At 43.9% G+C, this 21,878-nt stretch overlaps 1 protein-coding gene across 3 annotated transcripts in view; it reads left to right on the forward strand.

Annotated features, from left to right (window-relative positions):
• The window catches only part of DNTT (DNA nucleotidylexotransferase), a 614,660-nt gene that overhangs the window by 188,996 nt on the left and 403,786 nt on the right, over window positions 1–21,878 (forward strand). For all 3 annotated transcript variants that reach the window (XM_068258688.1, XM_068258686.1, XM_068258687.1), the window contains exon 4: window positions 20,565–20,735. In XM_068258688.1, coding sequence (XP_068114789.1) covers window positions 20,565–20,735 — 171 coding nt within the window. The remainder of the gene's footprint in view (window positions 1–20,564; window positions 20,736–21,878) is intronic.

Here is a 21,878-nt window from a genome sequence, read left to right on the forward strand (position 1 = left end):
GGGGGACCCCTTTTTAAAGGGGACTCCCAGATGCCACCATGAACCCCTCCCCAGGAAATCGCGGCCTCCACCTCCACCGCCCATCGGAGGTGGAGAAGAGCCCCTTGTCCTTGGATTGGACAAGGGCTCGGAGGGGGAGGGGAAAGCTTGGCTGCCCCTCCCCTTCCGAGACCCCCCAATCCATGGACCACGCGGGCTGGTATAGTCAGGGTGCGGAGCCCCACGCGGCCGGTGCTCCGCATTCTGGCTATCCCAGTCTGCATGGGGGACAAGGGGTTAAAGAGGTCTGGGAGGGGGGACCCCACGTCGTTTTTTTTAATATTTCCCACACTCAGAACGAAGTAAGTAAAACTCTTCCCACTTGGGGGAATCTATGAAAATAAAACACTATTGTTACCTGTGCAAAAAAAACTGACATTTTCCGCATTTAAAAGACATTTTCGCCCTTGAAACTTAAAAATCGATTTTCTCAAAAACTATAAGGTCTTTTTGAAAAAAATTTTTTTCCTCTTATTCCCACTGATCCCCTTAATATACCCTGTGAATTTGGTGTTCCTAAATTTTAAGCAGGCTTTGCTATTAACCGTTAAAGTCGGTGGGTTTTTAAATGTATATATTTTTCCTTTGAAACTTTAACATCGATTTTCTCAAAAACTATAAGGTCTTTTTGAAAAAAAATTTTTTTCCTCTTATTCCTTCTGATCTCCTTAATATATTCTCCAAATTTGAGGCTCTTAGCACTTAAGGGGGCTTTGCTATTAACCCTTAAAGTCGGCGGCTTTTTTATATTATACGGGAGCGTAATATTACGCGATTACGGCAGACTGTGTAATTTCAATGGGAGTTTACTGTCTTACGCGTAATTTGTTACGCGTAAAACGTAACCCTACGGTCTACGCGTAATTAATTACGCGTAATACCGTAACCTTACACGTAACGCTTACGGTGCATTTGTAGTGAATTACGATGCGTAATTACGCTAATGCGTAATTTCGGCCCAGCACTGGGGTGGATATCCCTACAGGCCTGACACTTGGGACTAGGCAATGCCAGGATGTTTAAAGAAGAAAAAGCTTTCCAGATAGCAAAGTTGGCCTGTCACTTCTTTTTATTTTTGTGGACAGCAGGAAGAGTGGGGGGTAGAAGACCACATCTTTCAGATAGTGAAATCCCTCACTTGGTGTTAAAGAGGACCTAAACTCTTCCACAGGAGAGAAGGAAAACACAGCGAAACCCACCCTGTTTGTATTTAGAGATAACAGCCTGTCTAATTTTATCTTATCTACTAGTAATGAGCCACTGTAATTTTCCAATGAAACCAGAATCTCAGTAGGAGTTCTGTAAGGTGGCACGATGGCTGGCTGGTGGGGCCCATTTGGGTGATAAAAATTAATGTTTATATGGCAAGCTTTAGATATTTTTTGCCTAACTCAGGTGATAAAATTAAGGCTAATTAGTTCAACAATGATAGTCACCAAATATAAACATCACAAACAGTTACCAAATGTAAACAATCACAAATAGAGCTTGAGTAAAGCAGATCGTCCAAACGATGGTGCTTTTAAGGAAGAAAAGTCACCTTCAGATGTACTTGTATCTTCGTAGCTAAGCATTGCTGGAGACTATAGCTTGTATTTTACAGACAGGAAGATTGAATCAGGATAATACCATGTATTGGCTAGTTTAAAAGAAAAAAAGTAAGCTTTCAGCTATTAAACATTCTTTATACTCTATTCCTTTTGGTTGACAGTGTTAGAACACATGCTACATAATTAAAACCCATGTATTGTATTTGCCCATTTATTCTGCTTATTACACCATTTCAATTATGTTCCTATCACAATGTAAGGTGCCAATATTTTATTTGGAAATAAAGTTGCATTTTTTTCTGTTTTGCCTCCATCACTATTTACAAGCTCATAACTAATTTAAAAATAATAGTAATATACCCTCTTGACAAGCATATTAAAAAGTTCAGACCCTAATATAACTATTTATGTTTTGTTTTTTTAATTGTAATTTTTTTATTAAGTTTTATTGGGGTATTTTTAGGAGAGTGTGGGAAGTAATTAGTTAATTATAAATGTAAGTGTGGTAATATTTATTAAAAAAAAAATTTATGTAGGTGTAATTTTACTATTTGGCCACAAGATGGCCTCAATTTTTTTTTTTTTTTTTTGGCATACTGTAAGCCAGGGGTCTCAAACTCAATTTACCGGGGGGCCGCAGGAGGCAAAGTCAGGATGAGGGAGGGCCGCATAAGGGATTTCACAAAAAAAGTGCTCAAATGTCATTATTAACAGTTTTAATTATTTCTTATGAACATATTAACAGTTTTAATTATTTCGTATGATGACTAACTCTTTCTGTGGGAACATATACCTGTGCAGCAATCTCATGCTTAATGTCACTCAGTCACTGTTGTGACATCAATCAGCAGCTCCCGCCCCCCACCACACATTGACTGTTATTCAAAATTTTCACTGAAGCAATCTTTTTTTCCTATTCCTAAATTTAACTTACAGTTCGTTCCAGTGGTCCCATACGAGTGATCCGCCGCGTCCCCGCCTTGAAACGAGGGCTGCAGAGCCCCCAAATCGCGCTGGAGGGGAATCCTGGAAGGGGCAGAGCTGTCAGCTTCAGCTCTGCCCCTCCTGACGTCAATCGCGGCGCATCACCGCCTCTGCCCGCCCCTCTCCCTTTTCCTTCACAGAGAGGGGCGGGCAGAGGCGGTGATGCGCCGCGATTGACGTCAGGAGGGGCAGAGCTGAAGCTGACAGCTCTGCCCCTTCCAGGATTGCCCCCCGGCCGATTTGGGGGCTCTGCAGCCCTCGTTTCGAGGCTGGGACGCGGCGGATCACTCCTATGGGACCACTGAAGCGAACTGTAAGTTAAATTTAAATACAAGATAGTTCGCTTCAGTGAGATGGATGCGGCGGCGATGCGGATGCGGCAGATCATATGGGACGGCGCGGGCCAGAAAATACTGCATCGAGGGCCGCAAGTGGCCCGCGGGCCGCGAGTTTGAGACCCATGCTGTAAGCTTACAGGAAGTTAAGAGGGGATGTGTTACTTAGAATGATTGTGGCTTCACGGCTTCTCATAGAAGTCGTTGGTCTTTCTAATGGGGACTTAGATCAATGAATGGGAACTGTGTTCCCGATTGCCGGTGGCAGCGATCAGCAGCAGGGGCAGCCTTTTGGATGTAGCCGCTACGCCCAAAAGGCTTAAGTAATTAACCTTTTGCTATATCTACTGTAACCACCTAATAGAACACAATTTATAATATTTGGGACTGTGGTCATTTGGGCACACCCGGGCTAAGCCACTAATAGAATTTCAATAACATTACAGATAGTCTACTACTGTGCAATAGGTAATATGACCGTACGATATCCGTAATTTTTACCGGTATTTTACTATTGATAAACCCAACCCTATTCCAACTTGAACCCTCACAATCAATACCTAACGCAAACGACCCCCCCCCCCCCATTTGTACAGTACAGCACTTTTATCTCTAAGAACCCACTCTTCTGATATTCGCACCGCCTCTAGCACTCAAATTTCCCCCCTTTAGCACCGCTATGGCCATAGTTAGCTTTGCAGTGGACCATTTTACCGGAATCACCTGCTTCGCTCCACTGTTGTGCAGTCTTGCAGAACCTTGGTAGACGAGTTCCAGCATAAATAAATTGGTATAACTTGCCATTCAGGATTACATCTTGAAGTATTGAATGTTCTCTGAGTCATTAAACTACACAGAAGCTAAAGTACCTGGTAATAATGGTTAAGCAAGGTTGAAAAGAACATGGCTGTGTCCTCATTAATAGCACCTAGTCATTGCAGAAATTACAGGCCGTTAGGAGGGGCGGGAACGCCAAACAGGACGCCAACTGTTGTTAAATTACAGGAGTGATGGCTACACTTCAGTGAAAATAGAAGCTGATGGAGATTAGTGAACTGAATAAATGAGAGCACATGAGAGGGAACATGAAAATGCACTGCGATGTACAGTAAGAACACTGCATATTAAAGTACTCTAAGTTGTTTTGACAATAAATCAAGTTTATCAAAACTTTTAATCTTAAATTTATTTTTTTTTGTCCTTAAAGCGGAGCTGAGCTCAGAACTTCCTCTCTGCTTTAAAAGATACTCAATAGCACAGGCCTGGATTTACCTAACAGGAGCCTAAAGGAACAGATATCCTGGCACCCTAGACTCCGCCCTCCATAAACCTACAAACCCCCGCTGAACCACACTGCAAGTGTGCTGGCTGCCCCAGCTGTCACTTCACCCTTACTTTTCTTGCCCGTCATAGGTAGCTACAGGTGCCCCAGGAAGTACCCTCAGTATTAAGTACCCTCAGTACCTAGGTACTAAGGCACCCCCAAGTATTAGGTAGCTAGAGGAACCTCAGTATTACATAGCTAGAGGTGTCCTCAACTGAAAGGAGATCTCTTCAGTGGAATGCAGAGAGCGAGGGTGAATAACCTCTCATTTACACTCTCATCAGGACTCTGCATGGGGAAGGAGGGAGAGAGGTGCTCTGGGAGGGGAGTGAGCCGCCTTTCCATAATCAGGCGCCTGTAGGCACATGCCTACAGTGCCTTATGGTAATAACTTTAACCTATTTTGGTTCCTGGACGTAGAAACTACGTCCAGGAACCATGCGCGCTCCCGCGGCCGATCGCGCGCATGCACGCGCGCTCCTGGCCCTCGGTTCGTTAGCCAGGCAATCAGTGAATCGGGCTATGGTGCCCGATCACTGATTCCTCTCCCCCGCTGAAAAAGCGACAGCTTCTCTCGGAAGCTGCGCCTTTTCTGGCTGTTACCTCCCCCATGCGTCGCTCTAAGCGCTTGTTACGCTTAGAGTGACGTCATGTAAACAAACTCATGGCCGCCATCTTGTGGCCAAAAAGTAATACTACAACTAAAAGTAAAAAATATTAAAATCAACACACATTTACATTATAAACCTATTGTTTACATCCCACCCTCCCAAAACTACCCAAATAAAATGTTTAATATAAAAAAATAAAAAACCATTACAATAAAAAAAAAAATGTAAATATTTACCTAAGGGTCTAAACTTTTTAAATATCAATGTAAAGATGATATATTTCTATATTTTTTTTAAGTTTAAACTTGTAAATAGTGATAGATGAAAAACGGAAAAAATGCACCTTTATTTCCAAATAAAATATTGTCGCCATACATTGTGATAGGGACATAATTCTAACGGTGTAATAACTGGGACATATGGGCAAATACAATACGTGAGTTTTAATTATGGAGGCATGTATTATTTTAAAACTATAATGGCTGAAAACTGAGAAATAATGATTTTTTCAGTTTTTTTTCTTATTCTTCCTGTTAAAATGCATTTACAGTAAAGTGGCTCTTAGCAAAATGTACCCCCCAAAGAAAGCCTAATTGGTGGTGGAAAAAACAAGATATAGATCAGTTCATTGTGATAAGTAGTAATAAAGTTATAGGCTAATGAGTGGGAGGTGAACATTTCTCAAGTGAAAACGACGGAACGCGAATGGGTTAAAAAAACAAAAACAAAAAAACATTTCTTTGTTACAGCTGATACAAATCCTGCAATAAATCTGTAGTGTCTGCTTCCTACGTTCATAAAAGCAGACATATTGTTAGCATCCTGTGTTAGCTGCTCTGCCGTGGCAGTTAGCTGACACAGCTGAGAGATCAAATTACAACTTGTGATTAGTCACAGATGAGGGGGAATTAGACAGGATAAACTCTCTATATACATGCAGGGTGCATTTCTCTGTTGTGCTTCTTTCCTGTGCAATAGTTCAGGTCCACTTTGAGAGCAGTTGAGGCTCCTTCAAGTAATAAGTCATTTTTGCTTGTTTAGTTTCAAATACAGTTTTATTTGAGCAAAAACTAATTCAGGTCTCCTTTTTAACAGACTTTAGATGCTTCTGGAGAAAAAAAGTATGGCAGCTCTTAACATAAACAGAACATAAAGAATGTAATAAAAAAAAAAATCAGGGTCACCAACAACACACATATTGTTAAGTTGGGATGAAACTCCATATCAAATGAAAAACAAAAATCATTTAATAAGAAATTACTTATTTAGCTTAATGTACCTATCCTGTTGTTTTAGTGATCATTGTCAGATTTAGGAGAAATGTAATATGAAAAAAGAAAATATTTATGCTGGTTTCCATCTTTACTGTTTCTTTGTGATGCCAAACCTGGCATCACTTCTGTCCTTCCCTTCAGATCAGTGTTAATTTTCCCTCCCTACTGCCACAGCTTACTGTCCCTTCCACAGTAACATCATCTAGACAACAGGCATACAGCACTGTGAAAATTTTTTAAAAAGAAGACAGGGATTCTATAATCCTCTTGTGATAGTGTCCTTCCTTAAGCTGGCCATACACTGGCCCGATTTGCCGCCGTTTCGACAGCAGATTCGATCACTGGGATCGAATCTGCTGCCAATCGTTCTCGCTAAACGCACCCGCCGATCCGATTTCCTCCCGAAATCGGATCGGTCCGTCGATCGCGCCGTGCGGGAAATTACCGTCGATTGCCCGCGGGTAGGGAGCGCGTCACTAGCGGCGGCCGATCCGATACAGTTATACATTACCTGTGCTGGCTCCCGGGCATCTTCTCCGCGCTGCACCGCTCTGTTCCTGCTTCCATCCCAGCGTACATTAACTTCCTGTGTCACTCCAGTGACCAGGAAGTTCAGATAGAGGTCGCTCACAGTGTACGCTGGGATGCGGTGCAGGATGCTGGGATGCGTGCAGCGCGGAAAAGAGGACCCGGAGCCAGCTTCAGGTAATGTATACGGGGGGGGGACAGGCGGCAGGAGCAGCTCAACAGATTGTGATCGGTTTCAGGCTGAAGTTGATTCACAATCTGTTTGCTATAAAGGCAGCCATACGATGCCTCTCTGATCAGATTCGATCAGATAGGGATCTGTCGGTTGGTCGATCTAATGGCAAATCGACCAGTGTATGGCTACCTTTATCTTATCCAAAACCGGAAGCTTTTTACTATTTGCATTGCATGCTGAGATAAGCTTTACTGTAGCTAAAGAAAAAAAGAACTACCCACAAGCCTTCTGGCACAGCACAGTTACTGCAGTAAGGCAAAGGCACCCAGACTGGGAAAAAAAAGAAAAGGGTAACATTATGAAACCTATTTTAGAAAAAAGGAGGTTTACATATATTTTTAGGGCGCTAAATATTTTTGGGTAATTTTTGTAGAGAGATCTGATTTAATCCACATAAAGAATATCAGGGGATTTTATATATTTTATGTATTCTTCAGACACAAGTTTTGAGCTTGCCTATAGTGTTGTAGTAAAGAAGGGATCTTTGGAACACTAGATTTTGAAGCTCACTTATAATTGGCTGGTGTGGGGTCAGCTGACAGCAAGATAGGCCCCAAGGGTGCTTGAAACGCCATTGTTCCACAAGCAAGATAGTTTACTGTTTGTACTGCTGTAGTGAGTGGGATATGAAGGCTGCCATAATTATTTATCTACTGATCCTTTTGACTGCAGTAGTATTTGAATTACACACCTGAAATAAGCATGCAGCTAATATGGCCAGATGTGATGTCCATACTGGTTTTGGGTCCGTGTCAGCAGGACAGGCAGAATATTACCAGTACAGTGTCTCTTTAAGGGTACCATAGGCATAACTATGAACTATAAAGCCCCCCAGCAAAACTTTAATGACCTTTTCCCTGCTTTCCATTACTGAAAACATCTCTACAGACTGGAGACCCACCAGCCATGAGACAGGTTGTCTTGGCGCACGCTCTATCCTGTGTAGCACCTGACCTGGGCGCCGCCATAGACATAATGTCATTACATCTATATCGGTGTAGCTGGACTTTAAATGTAATTCAGGTGTCAGCATTAGACAGACCCCAAATTAATAATCCCTCTGAGTTGCTATGACTCGAAGGGGAAATGGTATTTAACCATTTCAGCCAGCGGGGATTTTTCACCTTATGCATCAGAGCAATTTTCACCTCCCATTCATTCGCTAATAACTTTATCACTACTTAACACAATTTATTGATCTATATCTTGTTTTTTCCACCACTAATTAGGCTTTCTTTGGGTGGTACATATTGCTAAGAATTATTTTTTTATAAATGCATTTTAACAGGGTTAATAAGAAAAAAAATGGAAAAAATACCTTGCAGTTGTTTTTTTGGCTGTTTATCAGGAACTCACCTGTAGGATCCAGTGAGGCGCCCGTCCCAGAAGAGATCTGCACGACTTCTGGCTCTTCCAGGTCCACGCTGTCTCCTGGCTTGCGCGTCAGCCGCCGCGTCCATAGCAAGGGGTGCGCGTACTTTCGCTCCAGGCTGGCAAGGGAGCGGACACATCTGCTTTGGCGTCTGTCCTGTTCTTTGAGGAAGCGCAGACTTTAGTGTCAGCTGACATCCTTAATCAGCTGACACTCAGGCAGGGGTTTTAGATATTTTGATTGGTTGTGTGTCAGGTCAGCTGACTCCTTAGCAGCTGACCTTCAGGCAGGGCTTTCATGGCTGATTGGGTGATGTGAGAGTGGCCGACCACTGATTGGATGAATGAAGGTATTTAAACACCTCTGTTTCTGTAACACATTGCCTCTTGCTTGTTGGGTGCTCTGTATTGTACTTTGTTCTATTGGATTACCTGGACTTCGACCTCTGATTTTGTTCTATTGGATTACCTGGACTTCAACTTCTGCTTGTTATTGGACCTTCCCTTGCCTGCCGCCTGTACTGACCTCTTGCCTGGATTACATTATGACTGTTTGCTGCCTGGTTCGACCTCGGACACGTTTTTGACCTCTTTGCCTAGTCCTCCTGTACCGCGATATATCCAATTACCCGTGTATGATCCTGGACTGTTGCTGGACTTTGCTTACTCTGAATCCTTGTTTGGCCTGGAATATTATTCGCTCACCCTGCATTCAGCTACCAATACTTTGCACACTAAAGGCCTGGGTGTAACTGAAGTCAGGTAGGTGTTTCTTCCTCACCTCCTGTTCAAACAAGAATGCACCACATAGGGTGACGACCATTGGTGCCTGGTTTTGGTTTCGAAAACATTATTTGACTACTCTCTGCCTTGCACTCCGGTACTGTGCTATTTCTGCTTACCTGTGTATGACCCTGGACTGTTGCTGGACTTTATTCTGTTTCCTTGTTTGGCCTGGAAGTTTATTTGCTCACCCTGCATTCAGCTCCAATACCTTGCACACTAATGGCCTGCGTGTCACCGAAGTTGGGTAGGTGTTGTCTCTTCACCTACCGTTCAAGTGGGGATGCACCACATAGGGTGAAGTGTGTGGAGTTAGATTGGGGCATTGGAGCTGATTCGTGGGTGGATATGTCTACAGGCCTGACATTGTTCCACAATAGTGCGCTTACCTAAAACACCTCTCTAGATTGATAGGATACGTTAGGCAAGTTTGCATTTGTAATTTCTCCCCATCCCTCCCTTCCCTCCCCCTTCCCTCCTGTTGCTCTCCGTAGATGTGTTTCACTTGTATTATATTTTATGAGTACAGAGGGAGACAGACACCCCCCCCCCCCCCCCAAAGCAGCTGTCTGTAATTTCCCATGCATCTGCAGTGCCTGCTCACTGGCCCTTGGCAAAAGGGTTACAGAAGCTTAATCTTTTATCACGGCCAATGCCTCTATTTTCTAACGCGTAATGATATTTTTGTGGCCAGATATTCAGCTTAATCCATTTTTTTTCCTGGTTCTATATTTATTATTGTTGTTTTTTGTTTTTGCTGGCACCATTGTGTTTAGTAGCTAAATACCTGACCTTGCTTATATTTTTTTGTTTTTATTTATGTGTCCAGTAACACATGGAACCTATATAGTACCTTGATGGATGGAGAATGGCATTGCGGAGGAATCACAATAGAATCAATATATAGCCCTGACCCTAAATGTTTGCGTTATTATTGAATAGGTTGCTGAGAAATGATTTGTGTGCTATTAATCTGTATATTTAAAGAGGAACTGTAATCAAGGGTAAACTTTATCCCAATCAGTAGCTGATACCCCTTTTCCCCATGAGAAATCTTTACTTTTTATCAAATAGATCAGAGGGGGTGTCTGTGTGGCTGATATTGTGGTAAAACCCCTCCCACAGTATGATGTCAGAAACCTAGGTCCTGACAGTTCCCTGTCTGTGGGCCTTGTTGCATTGTGGGAAATAACATCTGTTTCCAACTGCCAAGCAACCAGTTTTTCCCTCTGTGTAAAAACAACCTTTCAGCCTATTGCTTTGTTATGGGGTTGGTAATACATACTGGCAGTTGGTCCTGTTTTTTTTTTTCATGTCTGCCAGTAGTAAAGATGATGATTTTCAGGATGATTGTGGATCAAACAATAACAACAAATGACATGGTGAATATCAATCATTTATTCATCTCTCTTCTATTTTTTCCCCTCTTATTGTTACTGTTCCTCTTTAAATCAGAAATAAGATCATATAAAGAAAACAGCTTAACATACTGTATAGTAAAAATATTTAAAGGTGTAACGATCGGTGTCAGCACACAGAGAGAATCTGATTATTGGTGATCTGCAGTATCACCAAGGATACAGATTATACCCGATTTATTGATGATCTGCAGAATCACCGATAATCCAAGTATAACTAACCTCTGGACACTTAAATAGTGTGAGTGTTTAGTGCAACAGTAATAACTTTGAGTAAGACCACCCGATGTGCAGGTGGTCTTTGGCAGTATGGGCGAAACTGCTTCTTGGAAAGAGCAACAACCTTCCAGCAGCCTGAGACCTCCAAAGGGGTGGAGTCCCAGGCTGAAGGTAGGAAGGACCTGTGAGTGAGTGACACCAGGAAGGTGGTGTGGAGGTCTGGAGTGTGGAGGTCTGGAGACTATCTCCTAAGGAGAGAGATAACTCTCGAGGTCGGGCAAGCCAGGTCATGCAACACACGGACAAACAAGGTACTAAGACAGAAGGCTGATTCGGTATTCAGAGACAGGCAGGGTTTGGCAACAGTTATCAGATATGCGTAGGTACCGAATCAGAAAGCAGAAGGATAGTCAGGAATGCAACAGGTCATAACAGATATCAAACAATGCCTAGTCTTGAGTGTGAGGTCCGTGGTCTCTACACCCTGGAACTAGTCTGGAGTATAATATGATGGTACAGAGTATTCCTAGACTTGGGTGTGAGGTCCGTGGTCTCGACACCCTGAAACTAGTCTGAAGTATAACACAATGAAAACACAGAGTCCCTAATCTTGGGTGTGAGGTCCGTGGTCTCGACAGCCTGGAACTAGTCTGATGTATAACACAAGTAATACACAGAAGTAATCTGGCTCAGTGTGAATTCCCAGGTCCTCCTGGTTCTAACACACTGTAGGATCTGACTAGGTCTGAGTGCTTCCACGTAAGTGTTCGCAACGGCAGACAACCAGCAACTGACAAGCAAGATGTATATATAGTTGCAGGACTCTGCCGCCCCGCCCGAGCCACTCAGCCAATCAGGAGTCCAGCAGGAATCAGCTGATCGTCCTGATCAGCTGACACATCTCCTGCTGGCATAAAGGTCCTGACTTCTGGCGCGCGTGCGTTACTCTCCTTCCAGGTGCACTAGAGATCCCAGCCGACCCAGACACGCGTTGCTGCGTGGAAACCGCCGCCCTGGACGCGGAATCAGCCGCCTTGCTGGCAGTCCGCGCGGCGGCTTCTCCGCCATCTATTACAGTATCCCCCCCCCCCCCCCCCCGAGGAGTGGACTCCGGACACTTCCCACCCGGGTTCTCAAAATGCGGGTCAAGAATTTTTTCGGTCTCACATCCCGATTGGTCTTTTACCATCACAGGGAGGGAGGGAGGGGAATCCACGTGCACTGCTGGCATGAACCGAGACACATGGACTGATCTTGCACCTCTCATACTGGCTGGGAGATCGACAGCATAGGTAAAAAAATTAACTTTCCTGGTCACTGGGAATGGTCCTATGAATGTAGGACCCAGTCTGGGTGATAATTGCTCCAGGGCCCCATGCCGAGAGGATACGTACACCATGTCCCCTGGGGAAAACTCACACTCTACAGACTTTCTCTTACTAGTCTGATTTTTCTGGGTCCGGGGTTTCCTTGACACTGGTAAATGTTGTAATGTACCTGATGAGGTCTGACGAGATGTTTTACCCTCTAGAATTTCTCGCTGGCAAGGGCCCAGATTAGGAATCCAGTCCTCCACCATCTCCGCAGGTGCCCTGACCACCTCTCGAGGTAGACCGGTTTCAGGCTCGGAACTTTTAACTAAAGGTTCTGCTTTGACCTGCACTGACACTCCTCCAACCTGTATCTTGGTAGCACTAACTGCCGCTCTCTCCAAGCAATGCTGAAGGCAGTAGGCTGACCATTTCAGTAACTGACCTAAAGCCCAGTCAATCTGTGGAGAGTGGAGCTGCAACCAGGGCATACCAAGAACAATGGTGGAGGTTGCCATGGGCATAACCAGGAACTGCAATCTCTCTTCATGTAATGCCCCTAAACAACATGACAACAAGGGGGTTTGGAGAAGAGATCGACTACTCTGCAACGGAGAGTCATCCGCTGCAGTGACCAGAATCTGCCGGTCAGGTGGGGACAAAGGTATCCCCAATTTTTTAACGAAATCGTAATCAATGAGGTTCGCTGCAGAACCGGAGTCCACAACGGCTTCTGCGGAACTAGTCTGACCCTCCCATTTAATAGAGCAAGGAAGGAGCAGACGATAATTGTTTAGAGGTAAGGACTGCTCGCCTATGGTGTTGACCAACCCCAGGCAGCAGCATTCTCTTGGCCCCTTAGCACCATATAGATCGCGTTTTCATGGCCTTCTGTGACTCTTCTTCACCTGACTCAGCCCTGAATATCCGATTTGCATCGACTCGTCAGAGGGTGACGAAGATCGAGAAGAATCGTCTGAGAGAGACCTAATTGCATTCCTACCACGAATCTGTTTCTGGTAGCGCAAACGGCGATCTATCTGCACGGCCAAAGAAATTGCCTCATCTACAGATTTGGGCTCAGGATGTCCTATCATTACGTCATGGATTGCATCCAACAATCCTGCCAAAAAACAATCTAATAGAGCATATGTTTCCCATCTAGCCGAGACAGCCCACTTCCTAAACTCAGCGACGTAAACCTCTACCGATTTATGACCCTGTCTGAGCATCTTGAGCTTCCTCTCAGTAGTAGACGAAATATCCGGGTCATCATATATAATGGCCATGGCTTTATAAAATTCCTGAACTGATGATAATGCCTCATGCTCAGCGTGTAGGCTATATGCCCACGTTTGGGAATCACCCGACAGCAGGGTCTTTATAAATGTTACCCTTTGGGCCTCAGTTCCTGACAAGGTAGGCCTCAATTCAAAATAAGACAACACACGATTCCTGAAATTTCGAAAGTCAGATCTATGGCCAGAAAACTTTTCAGGTACGGACATACGAATATCCGTGACTAGAGGAGATCGCACTGAATTCATTGCCGATTTAAGTTCCTGAATAGCCCCAAATAACTGGCTGATCTGGGTCTGTTGGTTAAGAATTACCCCAGAAAGATTGTTTACCGCGGTGGTCAGGACTTCAACATGGCTATACAGTGCGTCCATTTGGTTTTGGTCTGTCGTTCTGTAACGATCGGTGTCAGCACACAGAGAGAATCTGATTATTGGTGTTCTGCAGTATCACCAAGAATACAGATTATACCCGATTATTGATGATCTGCAGAATCACCGATAATCCAAGTATAACTAACCTCTGGACACCTAAATAGTGTGAGTGTTTAGTGCAACAGTAATAACTTTGAGTAAGACCACCCGAGGTGCAGGTGGTCTTTGGCAGTATGGGCGAAACTGCCTTTTGGAAAGAGCAACAACCTTCCAGCAGCCTGAGACCTCCAAAGGGGTTGAGTCCCAGGCTGAAGGCAGGAAGGACCTGTGAGTGAGTGACACCAGGAAGGTGGTGTGGAGGTCTGGAGACTATCTCCTAAGGAGAGAGATAGCTTTAGAGGTCGGGCAAGCCAGGTCGGCAACACACGGACAAACAAGGTACAAAGACAAAAGGCTGATTCGGTATCCAGAGACAGGCAGGGTTTGGCAACAGTTATCAGATATGCGTAGGTACCGAATCAGAAAGCAGAGCGATAGTCAGGAATGCAACAGGTCATAACAGATATCAAACAATGCCTAATCTTGAGTGTGAGGTCCGTGGTCTCTACACCCTGGAACTAGTCTGAAGTATAACACAATGATAACACAGAGTCCCTAATCTTGGGTGTGAGGTCCGTGGTCTCGACACCCTAGAACTAGTCTGAAGTATAACACAAGTAATACACAGAAGTAATCTGGCTCAGTGTGAATTCCCAGGTCCTCCTGGTTCTAACACACTGTAGGATCTGACTAGGTCTGAGTGCTTCCACGTAAGTGTTCGCAACGGCAAACAACCAGCAACTGACAAGCAAGCTGTATGTATAGTTGCAGGACTCTGCCGCCCCGCCCGAGTCACTCAGCCAATCAGGAGTCGAGCAGGAATCAGCTGATCGTCCTGATCAGCTGACACATCTGCTGGCATAAAGGTCCTGACTTCTGGCGTGCGCGTGCGTAGCTCTCCATCCAGGTGCACTAGAGATCCCAGCCGACCCAGACAGGCGTTGCTGCGCGGAAACCGCCGCGCTGGACGCGAAATCAGCCGCCTTGCCGGCAGTCCGCGCGGCGGCTTCTTCCTATTTATTACAAAAGGGCTCTGAAAGCTATTAAAAAATTAATCAAATGAACTTTCCTCTAAGGGAGATTTGTAAGTAGTCTGAGCTGTTGGGGGTGGGGGGTAATAAGCATTTAATTATTTTTGGGGTGCTGCACCCTAGCCCCCCCCCCCCCCTCTGTATGCGGTCCACTGGTCTGTCCCAGCCGCAGATGCCGCAGTTTGAAGTGCTGATGTCACATGGCATAGGATGCCGAGATGTAGTCCACCAATGTGATTGCATCTCTCACCCTTTGGCGTATGGTCAGCAGGTTATTTCCTATCCTGAATAAAAGGCCTGTTGCTTGAACAGCAAAGGATCATTGATTGTGGTCATTTCGGCAAAGGGTAAACACATATCTACAGAACTTCATTTAGCTTACTATGGTAGGCTTAGAGATGGAGCAGCGTAACCTGCATGTACCTGCTGGTTGCTTATGACAGTGAGGACTTATTCATTCAAGAGAACACTGTTGGCTCGCCATTGCACAGCAACTCATTGCCAGCTCTTATGGGCCTATATGCAATTAAAAGGGAAAATCTGTAAAATTTAAAATAAGTGCAAACATATACAAATAAGAAGTACATTTTTTCCAGAGTAAAATGAGCCATAAATTACTCTTCTCCTATGTTGCTGTCACTTATAGTAGGTAGTAGAAATATGACAGAAGTGACAGGTTTTGGACTCTCTTTATAGGGGATTCTCAGGGATATATTTATTTTCAAAAGCACTTAGTGAATGGCAGTTGCTCTGTCCAACTGCCAAAAAACTGTGTAGGGAGCAGGGAAGCTGGCCAGCATCATTGTTTGAATCCTTTTTAGGGAATATCTTTATAAAGAATAAAAGCCTTGCTGGGAATACCCTATGAAGAGATGGACTAGTCCAAAACCTGTCACTTCTGTCAGATTTCTACTACCTACTGTAAGTGACAAGAACATAGGAGAAAAGTAATTTATGGCTCATTTTACGCTGGAAAAAATGTACTTCTTATTTGTATATGTTTGCACATATTTTAAATTTTAGTTTTTTTGCTGTAGTGCCCCTTTAAGCTTTACTCCTGAGTTCTCTCCTAGGTGATGTTTTCACACCTTGGGCTTCATTCACTAAAACGCGATAACTCCTATCATGGCCGCGCTAGCGTTTTTTGCGTGCATTTTCACATGCAATCGTGAATTTCCGTGCGCAAACGCGAATATTTGCTTGCGAAAATTCACGAATGTGTGCAAAAACACGAAAACGCTAGCGCGGTGGTGATAGGAGTTATCACGGTTTAGTGAATAAAGCCCCTTGTTAGTAAACTGGCTTTTAGACCACTAGCAAGCGTTTTGAATAATGAATAAATAAGCAAATTAGATATGCAATCAGGTATCCCAACACACCCAATGTAAAATCCCCTAGGATGAGAAAGTGGTCCCGCCTATCTCCACCCAACTGGCATCGCCCTGTAACTATTGCAGGTATAGCCAAATAATGTTATCGGCTATATGTAAAGCTGACTACTGTTATCAGGTTTTATAGAGCGGTATCGGAGTGGAGCTCAGGGATAGTGTTAGGTGTAGGGAGGGGGGGGGGGTTAATGTTAGATCTAGGTATGGGAAGGTCCATGTTAGGCATAGATGGGGGGGTTAATGTTAGGTGTATTTATGGTGTAGGTTAGCCATAAGTAGGGAGGGTTGGTGTTAGAGGATGAGGATGGAAAAACAGCATGAATGAACGTTCGCGGAGAGCCCATTGACTTTAATGCCAGATGAACATCTAAATACTTTAGCAAAGCCCCCGTACATGCTAATTTGGATGGTATGTTAAGGAGGGAACAGTGGGAACAAGAGGAACAAAAACATTCAAAGACCCAATAGTTTTTGAGAAAATCAATTAGGAATACTTCAAAGAAAACTTTTAGCAAAATGACATTCTGCAGCCGAATTCAGATTGTCATTACTCACAAGTCCAGGGCTGGGAAGGAGATCGACGTGTGCGATACTGTTCGCCGCCGGTCATCAGGGCAGAGATCAACACGCGTGGTGCTCTCCATAATTCATCGGGTATCAAGAGGAAATGGTGCTGGACCATCTCCGAGGATACTGTCATGGGAGTAAAAAAAGGGAAGTATTGATGGTTAATTAAGTACATTAAATGACTTTTTCCTAAATGGCCTTTTTTTTTCATTTTAACTCTTTGTGGAAATGGGTAAGGGGTATGTCAGTACTCCTATACTCATTTCACCTGGGGATGGGAAGGGTATCTGAGATCCCCTTCTTAAAGGGAACTCCCAAATGCCACCATTAACCAACCCCCAGGGCACTGACACCCCTAGCTCCTCCTGGGCACCGGAAGTAGGGAAGAACCCTTAGTCCATGGGTTGGACAAGGGTTTTGGGGAGAGGGGGATGGTTGGCTTGGTAAATTTTGATTCATAGCTGCAATAAACATGGGAACTTGGGGGCACCCCAACTTCCTTGGTGCCCAAAATTTCCCGCTCTGCAATAGAGCTGCCTCAGTAAATCAGGCCTATTGGGTCTGTCAGTGTGATGTTGTTGTTATGATTTTGAATGCAAGCAATGTAATAAAAGATGGAAATTAGCGATGCAGAGGGTGGCGTCAGATTGGCCATTTCGAATATGTGTGCGGGAGAAATATGTCGCTGCTGGAAACGGCCCGAACCGCTCGAGCCGTTTCAACTCTTCTCTTTATACATAAAAAAGAAATAAAAGCCACACATTAAAGCCGGACTGATTTTAGGAGCCCGAGGAGCAATGTATTTGTCATGTGTAACTGCCACTTCAACACATCCGATACATATAAACAGGGCATTGATTTGGCAATGCTGTTTTATTGTGGCCATATATTTCAGAAATCGCTTTCTAAAGTAGTGTGCCCTCTGGACATAGGAATGAAGGGATTCATAAAAAAGGATCAGATTACCATTGCCCCCGTGACAAACGGCACACTGCGGCCATATATGAGGTGACCCTACCCTTCACCCGCCAGACAGTGATTCACACACTTCACTATGGGTACTATGTCTACACAGCAGGGCCTACTAAATTCTTAGCTACAAACTTTCCTGCCACGAGAGGTAAATTCAGCGGTGACAAGTGACAGCGAGACGCTGCAAGATCAACAAACTTTTCTTACGGAGCAACTCCGCTTATACAAGACTTTTCCCCTTGGGCAAGACAGGACATCATTCAGTTCCCTGCTGTTTTTTTACTCCTGTCCAGGACACAAGTGGCGATATCACCCTAGTATTGCTGTCACAAGCTTGGATACTTCCATGGTGATTATCACCACTTTGTTTTAAAACTGGGATTGTTTGTGTGCGTAGATTTTAAAAAGTAGAATATCGGTAAATTTCTGATATTCTACTATGAATCACTGGATAATTCTGATAGTAGAACATTTTACTATAACCCAACTCTCACATGAGCCCTCCTTTTTAGTGCCTAACTCAAACTCATCCCCCGCTTATTCCTAACCCTAACCAACCTTCAATCCAATGCCAAACCCTAACTGACTTACCACCTCATGCCTAACCCTAACCACCTCCCCTCCGATCCATAACCCTAACCAACCCACTCTGTTGATGCCTAACCCTAGCCAAGTACCCCCCCCCCCCCATGCCTAACCCTAACCACCTCCCCTCCGATCCATAACCCTAACCAACCCACTCTGTTGATGCCTAACCCTAGCCAAGTACCCCCCCCCCCCCTATGCCTAACCCTAACTGACTCCCCTCTCAATGACTAACCCTAACCAACCCACTGCTAAGGAGCAGCCCACCATAGGTAAGCAATTCTGAGAAATGAGAAAAATTGTCCTGCGTATGGCCACCTTAAGTAGCCATATAACTAGCGATGATGGGCATATTCAACCAAGACACAAATCTCTGATCAAATCTGATTAGCAAAAAAATCTGTCAGCTGCCCATACACCGCAGGCTGATTCCCGATCAATCTCCTCAGCTAAGTCCGCCTCATCAGCTGCTGACTCGCTGCTGCCCCTAGTGTATAAATATACCCCCGTGTGTGCATGTATACATTACCTGTCCTATTTTGCCTACCGCGCAGTGCCCATCCATTTCCCCCCCCCCCCCCCCGCTCTTCTGTCATGCATGTGTATACCGCTAATGGAAGAGTGAGGGACTCAGAAGACGGATGGGCACCGCCAGGTTGGTGACACAGGACAGGTAATGTATAAATGCACACGGTGCCTCATTCATACACTAGGGGGGCAGCGCTGGGGGTTTCGTCGCATTTGTCACTTGTCCCAATATAGCTTGCTGTTACCGCCGATTGACCACAAAAAAGGCTTCAATTCATCAAAGGGTGTTCAATAACAAAATCCCAGTCCTTAAAATACCGCATTCGGTATTTTACACTTCACTGTGCTAATTCATCAATATTTTCCCATGTGTGGTAGATGTTCGTTAAGTTACCGAACTACTAGGCTTCAGTTCATCAAAGGCTGTTGATAACAGCAGAGTGGTGCAGAGCAGCTTGTAATGTCCCTGTGTTGTTACAAGCTGATTACAATAGAAGGCATCCAGACATCCCTTTAGATGTAAACATGTGTTATATTTACTGTTATTTATACTGCTGCTCTGAGTATAAATCAGTCTTTACTTATTTGCCACAACGTAGATGAGCTTCCTGGAGACATTACAAATGCCATGCTTAGTGATTTCACCACCAGCATCTTTGCATTTTCAAACAGGGACTCAAAGGGTTACACCACCGAAGGGTATCTGGGGATATCTTTTGTCCCATTCTCTCTGCTCACTGCCTGGGGGGTCTGGAAGCTTGTGTGGAGAAGCCTGTGTGACCTATCAGCAGCACTTGCAGGAGAACAGGGGCTGTTTCTATTGGCTGCCTGCTCCTGCTAATCATGAAAACATTCACACAGAAGGCTTTCGAAGCCTGTAACGACAGGGGAGAGCTGGAGATAATCACCGAATGTGTTAGCGAATGTGGTAACCTTGATGAATTAACATTTACTGACATTTGCTGACATGTGTTGAGCACATGTAGGTAATTTATCTCATTGCTCTGTCATTTCAGCTTCTCATTCGGTAACAGCTTTGATGAATTAACATTTTCTAAAGTGCTCCGTTAAGTCAGCTGTTTTCAGCATTACCAAATGCGGTAATGCTTGATGAATTGAAGCCAAAGGCCCGACATCTTGCAGCATGTCCGATGGATACATGCAACCTATTTTTACCTGAAATCGGTTGCATAGTCGATTGTGCATGCTCTTGGGGGCAAAGATTTTCATCCATTTTGATAGTAATTATCGAATCAGATGGTCAATCCGCTGCCAAGTCAAGAGATGTATAGCCACCTTCAGTGATGGATAATTGTATTACTGATAAAGACAATTAGAGGTCAGTTTTGTTGTTTATATGTTATTTGCACACTTAGGGCTTGATTCATTAAAGCATGCAAAGTGTTAGCACGCCAGTGAAAAGCCACTTTGCACGTGCTAACATGCTTTGCATGTGCTAACTAGGGTGCTAAGTCGTTTGCACGTGCAAACTACTTAGCACCCTAGTTAGCACATGCAACTACTTAGCACCATAGTTTGCACGTGCAAAGCTTTTAGGCGTGATAACTGAGTTATCACGCTTTTGTGAATCAAGTCCTTATTCTTTATCCAGTAGACTTTCCCTTTACTGTGCCGATCAGCGGATATCATCTCATTCTAGAAGCGTGAGCATGAACATACTTCTGCTCTGTATCTTAATAACAAATTATATAAGATCTCCTTTCTTGTTGTCCTCTGTAGGAAGCTTTTGATATCTTGGCAGAAAATTATGAATTTTTGGAAAATAAAGGACCCCGAGTGGCATTTTGCCGAGCCTCAGCTGTGCTTAAATCACTTCCATTTCCCATAGTAACAATGAAAGATTTGGAAGGCTTGCCTCACCTGGGACAGGAGATGAAATACATCATTGAGGTAAGGACACAGTGTTTATTTGGGAAGGAAGATTTTGTCATGAAAAAGTTATTACCGTCTGCCTTATCCGGTGCTATTTTGCAATATTGCAGCTATATTCTAAGGGATTCATTTCATAAAACTTGGAGTGAAAGTCACATCAAATATAACTCTCGGGTAAACGCTACGACAACAGCTTAAAGTGTTCAGCCCGCTGGCAAAACACCAAGCTTCCCAAGTAAAGGGAGCGCTGGATTCTTAATAATAATTTATTATACTGATTACAACAACAAAAACAATAAAAAAAAAAAAAGGTAATAAAACTACTAATCTAAATATGAAATGTTACCTATAAATGTTTTGGATGTAGAAAGTAAAGCCAGGAAGTGGAGGTTCAGAAGGTGAAGGTGAGGACACTGAGAATACCAGTCTACTGCTTTGTGCCCGACCATATGGATAACGCACAGTGATAGAAGTGTATACTGTAAGTCCTTGTGTAGCTGAGTGCCTTTAAATTACAACTGTCGGGCATAAAATCAAAAATCAATTCTTTATTTTTATCTGGTAAACAAGTAATAAGGATGCTAACCAGGAAATCCAAAAGTTAAAAATCACTCTTAGTTTTCTTATCCATAAAACATTCCCCGGTTTCTGTGGCTCTTATTTGGTACATCTGCCGCACATAGGAAATTGCAGTGCATGCTGGGTTTTCTCATTATTATTTGCTCCTTTAGTTCCCCTCAGACTTCACTAATGCAGCCTGATTGGCTGAAGCCTCTTTCCCTCCTGTTCCCCCTCCCATATCTCTGTTCCTCTCTGATTGGCCAATATTTCTCATACTGAGACAATGCACTTTCTATTGCAGAGCTGGGTGGGAGTGCCTGAAGACTGGGATGAGGGATTGGCTTCAAAATAGACACAGTTAAGATGTTTTACAATAGCAAAATCACTAAAATCAAAATGCAGACAGTGCAATACATATGTTATGTAAGTAGAGCAAGTATTTATCTACTTATACAGTATATGTGTTGTTGTTTTTTGCTGAGATAGTATTGGTGACAGCTCTTTTAAAATTAACCTGTGTCCAGCTGTTTATGGAGTTAGGGTCCATTCACACTCGGGTGTGCCTGTGGATAGCATAGCACTGCCCAAGTAATCCTATGA

Source organism: Hyperolius riggenbachi, chromosome 10 (assembly GCF_040937935.1).
Source record: "Hyperolius riggenbachi isolate aHypRig1 chromosome 10, aHypRig1.pri, whole genome shotgun sequence".
In the NCBI taxonomy this organism is placed as follows: domain Eukaryota; kingdom Metazoa; phylum Chordata; class Amphibia; order Anura; family Hyperoliidae; genus Hyperolius; species Hyperolius riggenbachi.